General features: G+C 42.6%; 1 protein-coding gene across 4 annotated transcripts in view; it reads left to right on the plus strand.

Moving 5' to 3' along the window:
• FAM114A1 (family with sequence similarity 114 member A1) overlaps positions 1-9,597 on the plus strand; it is a 65,640-nt gene extending 56,043 nt beyond the window's left edge. For all 4 annotated transcript variants that reach the window (XM_025887033.2, XM_025887034.2, XM_025887036.2 and 1 more), the window contains 4 exons: positions 315-454; positions 3,130-3,202; positions 7,464-7,517; positions 9,248-9,597. In XM_025887033.2, coding sequence (XP_025742818.1) covers positions 315-454; positions 3,130-3,202; positions 7,464-7,517; positions 9,248-9,373 — 393 coding nt within the window. In that variant the 3' untranslated portion in view covers positions 9,374-9,597. The remainder of the gene's footprint in view (positions 1-314; positions 455-3,129; positions 3,203-7,463; positions 7,518-9,247) is intronic.
• Positions 9,598-10,124: the final 527 nt, after the last annotated feature.

The raw sequence follows: 10,124 nt of genomic DNA on the forward strand, positions 1-10,124 counted from the left end.
TTTGCCATGTCCCTGGGGACTTGGCAACACTTCCTTTTTATGGCAGCATTTCTACTTAGAAGAGTCTCAGATATGCCCATTAATCTTTGGGTAAACTTTTCAGGCCTTTTTTTTTTAAGAATTATATAATTTATTTTGACATTATAGGGTGGTGGTGGTGGTGGTGTTAAGTAAACTCTACCCCCAACGCACGACTCCAAGATCAAGAGTCACATGCTCTATGGACTGAGCCAGCCAGGCACCCCACATCACAGGGTTTTTTAAAAAGCTTCTGCTCAGTTAATAATTGTCTTACTTGCATTCATCTGTTTCAGGAAGTATATATGCTGTCCATCGAACGTCTGGCAGAAGTAACAGCACGCTGTATAGAGCAGCTTCATAAAGTAGCAGAATTAATTCTTCATGGGCAAGAAGAGGAAAAACCAGCTCAGGACCAAGCAAGAGTTCTGATAAAGTAAACGTTACTTTTAATTCTTATGTTTCAGGTTTTACGTATATGTGCCATTCGGATGCACGCACGTGCACACACACACCCCGTAGGCTACTAAAGATTTAAATTACAAGTCAACTAATTCCATTGTTCTGTGGTCATCTTAGGAAATAGACTCTCTTAGGACTCATAAGATTCTTAGCCGAATCATGTTAGCAAGAATAATAATAGTTAACTAGGAATTATTTATGAAGAGATTTAAGGAAAGACACACTAAATCGTTCACGGGTGTTTATTTTCATAGATCGAAGTCTTAGAAGTACAGATTTTTAAGGTAATTGCGTTTTTAACGTACCACAAGAATAGAGAAAGAACATCTTTATGCGACTTCTCAGCCAGCTTCACAAAGATATTCCAACACACCCCTGCTGTTCCTAGGGACTTAAACCAGCACAAATCTCTGCGTATTCTGAATACTGGCAGTGATGGTTGGTGATGTAAGCCAGTTCCCTGTGGATTGCATGTATGTGCATATGTGCTGTCATATGTTATCTTCTTCAACAAATAGTACCCACTATTATTAGTTTATCCAGTAAAATAAAAATGTGTATCGATGTAACTTTATGTACGTGAAAATAGTCTGTATGGAACATATATTAAAATAGTTGGTATGGAGCTGAAAAACAAGCCATTAACTTTACCCACATGGCTTTATGCGTGGTATAGAAAATTAGCACAGATCCGAACACCTTCTCATTACTACACAGACACAGGAGACAAAATAGAGCCTCCTAAAAATATATGGGTACACACACACACACACACATTGCAACGCACCCATTCACTTTGCTAGCTAACTAGTCTTTGCCTATTACTGCATTTGGCATCGTAGGTTGGGGAGCAGATGTTTCATCGAAGAACCTTCCAAAAAGTCAATATTAGCATCTTTGTACTACTGGTAGCATTTCTCCTCACTTGTAAGGATGTGTCATCTAGTCTAGATTTTCCTACCTAAACATGGGAAAATGAAAGATACTATAAGAACCACACAAACCTGCACTTAATAGAGTTAGGAAAAATATGTACTTACCTTAATGTATAAAAGCAAGAGGAACGGAAAAAGTAGGAAAACTTTAAAACATCTAAGTGCTCTTTTATATTTGCGGTACTTGTTTGTAAAGGGAGGGTGTTCGGAAGTCCCTAAGTATGTATAGCAGGACCTTACTCTCAGCACCTCTGATTCCCAGTCCAGATTACCCCAACCTTGCCAAGCTGCACCAAGCAAAAGGTAACAAGACTTCATATCTGTCTGTATAATAAGTGCCTTTCCACCCACCTGCCCAAGGACATAGACAAAATGCTCTGGGCTATCCCTGGACCTTATTCCTGACCCTTTCTGCAGATAAGTTTTGGAAGGATAGATGGATGGATGGATAGATGGATGGAAGGAATGGTGGACAGAGAGAGCTCAACAAATACATACATAACTTAGAACCCCTATTTATCACAATAAAGCTTACCTCTACTGATTTCACTAGATATTTTAACATGTAAGATTCTTGACTTGGAGTTATTGTTTTTCTAATAGCATTTTAACCACTATTCGTAAAAGTCATATATATGAATTATAAAAGAAAACAGATAATACTCACATCGTTACGTTAACTGGGTTGTTTTCGGTTTTTGTCATCAAAGCAATGTTTGTTAAATATTGCGCCTGTCTTGCATTATTTTCTTGGGGAAACTCCTTACAAGTCAAATGGCTAGAATGAACTTGGAGTTTTGATATAAGTCTTAACAGATTTTATAGGATCTTTATTATGAGGCATCTAATAAAAAACATAATCAGGAAACCAAGAGACGCCTGAGTTTGAATCCCAGCTCTATCCCAGCATGCCCCAAGCAAGTTATTTAACCTTCTTAGGGCACTGGCTGGCGACTGGATCTCGGGGTCATGAGTTCAAGGCCCATGTTGGGCATGGGGCCTACTTAAAAAAAAAAAAGTTGCTTAACCTTTTTAAGTGCCAGTTTTATCATCTATAAAATGGGGATATTAACGTAATCCATAAGGTCACTCTGAGGATTAAATATGATTACTCATATAAAGGTACTTAACGGGGCACCTGGGTGGCTCAGTAGTTAAGCATCTGCCTTCGGCTCAGGTCATGATCCCGGGGTGCTGGGATCGAGCCCCATGTCCAGCTCCCTGCTCAGCGGGGAGCCTGCTTCTCCCTCTCCCTCTGCTACTTCCCCTGCTTGTACACTTTTTCTCTCTCTCTGTCAAATAAATAAATAAAATCTTTAAAAAAAAATAAAGTACTTAACATAGTACCTCAGTGAATGCTCATTATTATTTCAAAATGACCAGAAAGCTAGAGAAAAGCCACTTGGCAAGAGGCTTATACCTCTAAACATATGGAGCTCAAGCCTCAAATTTTCCTGCATATGCTTTTGATTCTAAAAAGAAGTAGGATGAATTAGGTGATTATTCATTAACTACGCCTGCAGAGAAAACCGGGATTCAATTCCACGGTGATTGTGAATCATGGAAGATTGTTGAGGAACCCATTTCTATAGAGCATCTTCAAACTTGTGTGTGTTCTTTTAAATGGAATACGGTATCAATACCAGTCATTGTCTTGATGGTTAAATTATTTTATCTGATGGAAAATCCCCAAACCACTTTTTTTTTCTTTCAGATTAACTACTGCGATGTGTAAAGAGGTGGCCTCCTTATCAAAGAAGTTTACGAATTCTTTAACCACTGTTGGGGTAAGTTTCTAATATCGATTCTTTTTTCCACCCTTTATGGAAGACGGGTCTGTGAGGAAGTGTGGGGAGAAATGCAGGTTGCAGTGCCTTCTCTGGTAGCTCCATAAACGGAAGCTGCACCATGACGTCTGCTGAAACCAGACCAGGAGCACCTTGTCAGGGCAGGCAGCCTCAGGCTCTCACCCGACTGGGTTCTAGTCCCCTGACACTGCCATCTCCGACTTACAAGATATTAGGTGGGTTTTGAAACATCTCTGGGCCTCATTTTCTTTATTCGTTTAAAAAGAAGTGAAAGACACCTCAGTTGGTTGAGCATCCACCTTTGACTCAGGTCATGATCCCGGGGTCCTGGGATGGAGTCTCGAGTCAGGCTCCCTGCTCAGCGGAGAGTCTGCTTCTCGGTCTCCCTCTGCCCCTCCCCGCTGCCCAGCTCCTGCTCTCTCTCTCTCTCTCAAATAAATAAATAGAAGTCAAATGGAAGTTCCTTTCATTAATTAATATCTGTGACCTATAATTCAAGAATCTCTATTAAAATAATTTTGAATACCCGCACTCACTGTTGCCCTCAGAACCTGTCGTATATACACCACCCAAGGTGAGAGGTTTCTTTACTTTATTATTACACTTCAACTGTAACCAAAAGAAAAAAAATCTTACCAATTCGCGTTAAGTGTTTCTGTTCTCAAGGGAACAACTTTGAAAGGTTCGGTGTTTGTTCGGAGGTGTGGCTTCTGGTTATTTTCTTCAGAGACCAGTCACATTATATAACCCCACCTTAGTGGCATCAGGAAGACAAGTGGAAACTATTCCTTTTTAACCTTTCTACTGTTTCTTTTAAGGCCCTGAACTCAAGGGCAGATCTTGCCATGAGGAAGAGCGCGTTCGATTTCCTGTGCTTGTCGGGGCCTGTTTTTCGGGTACCGCGAGCTATGTCACGTCCGGGTTCCGGAGGCGGGCAGGCTGAAGGCAGGGTGTCAGAGGCACACGCTCTCTCAAGGAGCCTCTGCCAACTGCCGTGGCTCCAGGCATTCTTTGGCTCAGGGCAGCCTAACTGCAAGCTCTTTCTCTGTCTTCACATCATCCTCCCTCTGTGCCTGTGTCCAGATTTCTCTCTTCTGATAGGGACACCATTTGTATGGGATTCTGGTATGACCGGTGTGACGTCATCTTGACTCAGGACATCTGCGATCACCCTGTCTCCCAGTAAGGGCACATTCCCATGCCCTGGAGGTTAGGACTGCACTATCTCTTTTCTGCGAGGACTCAATTCAGCCTTTAACAGGAAGGAACAGAAACAAGCTCTACATAATCGACCCAGAGAAGGGACTTTATTAAAGGAGGTGGAGCAATGTGAGCAGCTGTGGGGACCCAGCACCAGGATACAAATACCCTCTCTCTCCAAAGTGTTGCCATTCATGTGACTGAGTTGTAGCCCTTCCCGACCCCGTGTCTTTCCATTCAGATTGGGGGTTCATGAGTGAGAAGGCTGCAAGGCTCATCAGTGCGGGTGACATGTCCACCTGGTATCACCTGTAGTGACCGGGGCAGGATCACATCATGCAGACCTACCTGGCTGTTGGGGTGCACTTTCCCCACCCCCCTCCCTGCCAAGGCCAAGGGCAGTTCTCAAAAGAAGTGGAAATGATTATAGACCAGTCAGCAGAGAAGTGACTTGACAAATTAGGGCTGAACTACCTACCACCTATTCATTCTGTTGTCAAGGAATCTGGTTTGCTTCTCCTATTTTGCAAAGCATGAGCTTTCACACTTGTATAATTTAGGGGCTTCCGCAGTAAGAGCTTCACTGTGTAGGAAGAGTGAAGGGGGAGAGAGAAGTTCATTGATACGATAGGTTTGATAAAACGCATATGTGTGCTCAGTGTTGTCTGAGTAACAGACACCCGGGGACTGTGGTGTAACTGCCAGGCTTACAGAGATGTGTGAGGTCTTAATCAGGATGAGATGGCCTCCGCCACCCAGCTCCCCAAGGCTCTCTGTACCTTCTTCTCACTCTGTCCCCAGTTCACTAGGTGGGATTGAGGCCCGAAGGGGTGACCAATGCCCCCAGGCCTCTCGATTGATCTCTCACCTCCAGGTGGCTGCCCGTCAGACAGATGGCCAACTGTTTGTTTCTCTGTGGCTATCTAGTGATGAGGGTGTATATGTCTTTAGGTGTGTGTGTTATATGTTATCTGTGATTTATGTTGGACATCCATTTATTTACATTCGTGGGTAATATTCACGGCATTGCTTCCCATTTCTTTTGAACTATTGTCTTCCAGCACAGTACTTCCCACACCTGAAGGTGAAGGCACATGACCCGAAGAACTTGTTAAAATGCAGGTTCTGAGCCCGTAGGCCGGGAATGAGGACTGAGATTCTGCATATCTAATAAGTTCTCAGATAATAACAGTGTTGCTGATCCACAGTGTACATTCTGAGTAGCAAGGCTTTAGCAACTGGATGTGCACCTGCACTTACACCTGTGTGCACACTTACGTATATCGTACATGCGTACCAATGTTTGTGTGCACAAAACCCAGAAGACACGGGTTACCACTTTGGAGAAAGAAAAAGCTAAAGCTAAACAGAGTTTACTGAAATGCCGTCCCGTCACAGGAGTCCCCCTGATCTTGTGCTAGGATGAATCATTTACATCGAGTTTCTGTTCTCTGAAATAGCCATTATTCATAACTTGAAGTTAATGAGTGCATATCGCTCTCCAGACTCCATTTAGATTGCGTGCACATCTCATTGATTCTGAAACCAACGTCATTTTATTGCCCTCATTTTGATTATATTTTAGAGGTTTATTGATAATCAAATAAACATGAAAGCAAATGCCATAATGGATTTTCTGGTTAGTTACTAAAATGACTGGGTTTTTAAAGTTCAGAGTTTTTCCCCAAGACTCCATTGTGGTTTCCCCAGTAAGACATTACTTTGCCCTCGGTAGAGTAGTGTCAGTGAAAATGTGTTGCTCGGGAAAGATATATTTCATCTATATACTTTTGTTTACCATAAAGTCTTCTGGGTACAATAAGGAACACCAGCCTATTAAACTTGCCCTCTCTCTTTCCAGGCCCTTTAATTATTTATTGTCTAAGAGGAAAGTGAACACTTAGAGAAGACTGTTGATTGATAGACTTATAGAGGAAATAATAATGATACTAACACTAGCTCTCACTTTTTGAACACCTACTTAATTCAGGCTCTGTATTTCTGTGCTTTACATATATTCATGTTTTGCAAACTGGAATCTGCAGATCTGTCTGGAAGTGATATTAAATTTAATTTTGGGGTGTCTGGGTGGCTCATTCATTTAAGCGTCAGACTCTTGATTTCAGCTCAGGTCATGATCTCAGGGTCCTGGGATGGAGCCCCATGTTGGGCTCTGCACTCAGCGGGGAGTCGGCTTTCAGATTTTCTGTCTTCTCCCTCTGCCCCTCCCTGCTGCCAGCAGGAAAGAGAGAGTGTGCTCTCTCCCTTTCCCCCTCTCTCTAAAATAAATAAATAAATAAATAAATAAATAAATAAATATTTATATAAAAAAAGAATTAAGAAAAAGATCTTTTTAAAAATGTGCTATTTTTGCTACTGATCTGGAAGACATACCCTAGAACCAAGTACCCATGTTTGCATTTAAAACAAGAAAGAAAATAAGGCTACTGACTGGGGCTGGGACTAGGGTGGGCCACTAAGGTACTTAACTCACCCGCAAAATTTAAGAGCTTACCCTGCCCCCAGCCCTGCCAAAAAACAAAGAAACAACATCAGTCATCTAGATAGATATTTTAATGTAAAATTTAAAAAATGAAAATGAATGCAAAAAGATCATGATAAACAAAATATCAACATTTTCAGTAGAGACAGGACCCAACCTTGTATTTGTATGACTCAGCCTCACTCACCCACCCTGTAATCCCAGACGTGCTACAAGCTTTCAATACTTAAAAACATCTGTGTTTAAATTTCTAGCTATGTGACCTTAAACGAGTTGCTCAACCTTCCTGATTCTAGTTTCTCATCTCTAAATTAAGGTTATCATGGTACCTCCCTACCTACTAGGATTTCTGTCAAAATTAAATGAGATTATAGAGAAGAAGCACCAAATGTGAAGCCTGGTCTATAATAAGCATTCCATTTCTCCTCTCCTTCCTCTTTAAGAGATCCCTCAACAAAGCCAGCATATGACATTTGATGTGGCAAGCCTTACAGTATGAGCACCTAATCTGTCAATTTCATCCTTTTGATTCCACAGAGCGACAAGAAGGCTGAGGTCCTTAACCCCATGATCAATAGTGTCTTGTTAGAGGTAAGTGGCCCCCAGAGAGAAAGTGCTTCTGAATCAAAGCAAATGTTAGAGCTACTTTTTTTTTTTTTTCTTTTTCCCAGGCAGCGAGTGTTATAGCAATTCTAAATCTTACCGTCAACAGTCTTTTTTGAGTACTTGTGTATAGCCCAACCAGCTGTTAAACCCTTGGGTGAAACAACAATCCCTAATTTTCAAGAATTCCTGATTATAAAGAGAAACGCTAAGCTTGCATGTTATTTCTGTTGCTGTTTCCTCCGGCAGAAGCACATTTCTGCTGCCAAGTTTGACACCAGATTTAACACTGATTAGCGGCTGCAACGAGGGCTTCTTGCTCCGTGGTGATTTTTGTAAAAATGGGCACTTCTCTCCATTCAAGAGAACCTTTGGTCTAGCTGGGTCTAAGCTTCAGACTAGCAGGGTCCATCCGCTGACTCTTTAGCCTCTGCCTGTTCAGCGACCGGAGGCTCTGTCCTCAGAAACCACTCAGTCCATGGCCTGCCGGCTCTCAGGGACTCGGTAACACTGCTACAAAGCTGTCCCCAGACTGCTGTGGTCTTGCCAGAGGTAGTAACCTACGAGAGAAGAAAATAGGCCTGGGAGGCCTCATTCTTACTGTGTTCCACCTGTGACTAGTGGGGGAAGACCTTCCATGAGGGGCCTCACTGGAAGGAATTGGCACATCTCTAGCCCCAGGGTGCCCAGCTGCAACCACAGGTGTTCACAGGTTAAGTTTGAACACAGGCAGTGCATATCCAGCCGTTTTTGACATACACTGAAGTAGCTGTCAATTGCAGAGTCTGGAAATTACCAAATGCAAGTCAGGGAAGGCTACTTGTATACTTATAGTGATGTCTGTGGGAATTGTGCCTTACTGTTAAGGAAAACGACCAAGGTACAAAAGTAACAAAGCGGTGGCATCAGGTGTCACCATTTAGGACACCGCCACACAGGGGGGTGAGGTCAACCATCAGGGACAAGGAGGCAAGCTCAGGAGGACCCAGCTAAGAGGAAAGCCAGGCAGTCAGAGGCAGACTGTGGAACAAGAAAATGTCTCTCCCGGCCACCCAGAAGGCATCCACAGATTCACTTACTATGTCGATCATGAAGAATATGTGGTCAAATGTTGATTCATTTCCCCAGTGGGAGTTTTCTTATGACTTGGTGACCTGAAACATTAAGTGGCCCCTTTGTCCACTGCTGTATGTTAGAGTACCACAGAACACGAACGGCAACATCGAATACCCAAACCAAGTAGAAGGTACCAACGTGCACAGGAGGAAGGCAGCCCTCAAGGACTGGCTGTGAATAATTGCACAATAATATCTCCAGTTCCCTTTATGGAGCCCATGCTTGTTTATTCACCTCTAGGTTAAGACACACTAGAGCTCCCTGCACATTGTGCTTTTGTGTTAGTTCGGGACAGTGGGGTTGGTCTGGGAGAAGGATGGGTACGACCAGACATGCTGGGTTATGAAGGCACACATATCAATGCACCCTCCAAGTCTATGGACATGACTTGCCTCATGGGGAGAGAATTCTTCTCTCTGTTGAAAAGCTGAATGCATTCCATCCAAAGAAATGTGCTTTACATTTGCTTTAAGCACCAGCATTAAAGGGAACGTACTATAAAATACTGCGAGGTTTGAAGAGAGGGACCGTTATCGGATGGGAAGAATTGTCAGGCCTGAACCCTGAAGGCAGCCCTTCAGCCTGTGTCTCCCTCCTCCCAGGGCTGCAACAGCACCACGTACATCCAGGATGCCCTCCAGCTGCTGCTGCCTGTGCTGCAGGTTTCACGTATCCAGACGGGCTGTTCAGAAGCTCGGCCGGAACCTGGCCAGACTCCATCTGGTTAAAGAGGAGAGCAGCCCACATTGCTTTGGTAATACCATTTCCGGGGATGTTTTCTACAAATCTGGCCCCAGACACCCCTTGGAGGACTCTACAGGCAATTTTGCCCGGACAGTCTGGAGAATGCAAGTTGAGAGAGAGTATCCTGTCTCTTAATGTACATGGTGGTTTTACAAATAGTTGTGTTTTCTTTATGTTAATTTAAATTGACATGGCTTTATACTGATAATTGCCTTTCATTTGAAGTTCATTCACCAATATTCATTTCCATTTTCCTGGCCAAGCACACTATATTTAGAAATTCATGGGCAGATCCGAGACTTTTTTTTAATCCTTTAATTTCCCACCTTTAAGATCCCATTCTTTATAGTATTACTTTAAGTCAATTCTTATACTGAACTTGGTTTTGTTATATAAATACCATAGGCAAAGAAAATACTACTTATAAGTAGTACCTATTATGGTAAAAGAGAAACATAAGTGTTTCTTTATAGTAACTCATTCTGAAAAGAAGCTTTCATTGAGCTTCTACTGTGTGCTCACAATAAAGGAACATGATCTCAACCCAGTAAAGACAGTCACTCTAGGTAATTTCTACACCCAACGTGGGGCTCAAACTCACAACCCTGAGATCAAGAGTTGCACGCTCTACCAACTGAGCCAGCTGGGTGCCCCTAGACAAATACCCAGAAGGTGGTTTAGAATAATTCTTAAAATGCTTAAAAATACGAATAAATTTTCTAAACCTTAAAAAAT

This window comes from Callorhinus ursinus, unplaced genomic scaffold, assembly GCF_003265705.2.
Source record: "Callorhinus ursinus isolate GAN/ISIS: 27379988/994484 unplaced genomic scaffold, GSC_fseal_2.0 scaffold4, whole genome shotgun sequence".
NCBI classification, from domain to species: domain Eukaryota; kingdom Metazoa; phylum Chordata; class Mammalia; order Carnivora; family Otariidae; genus Callorhinus; species Callorhinus ursinus.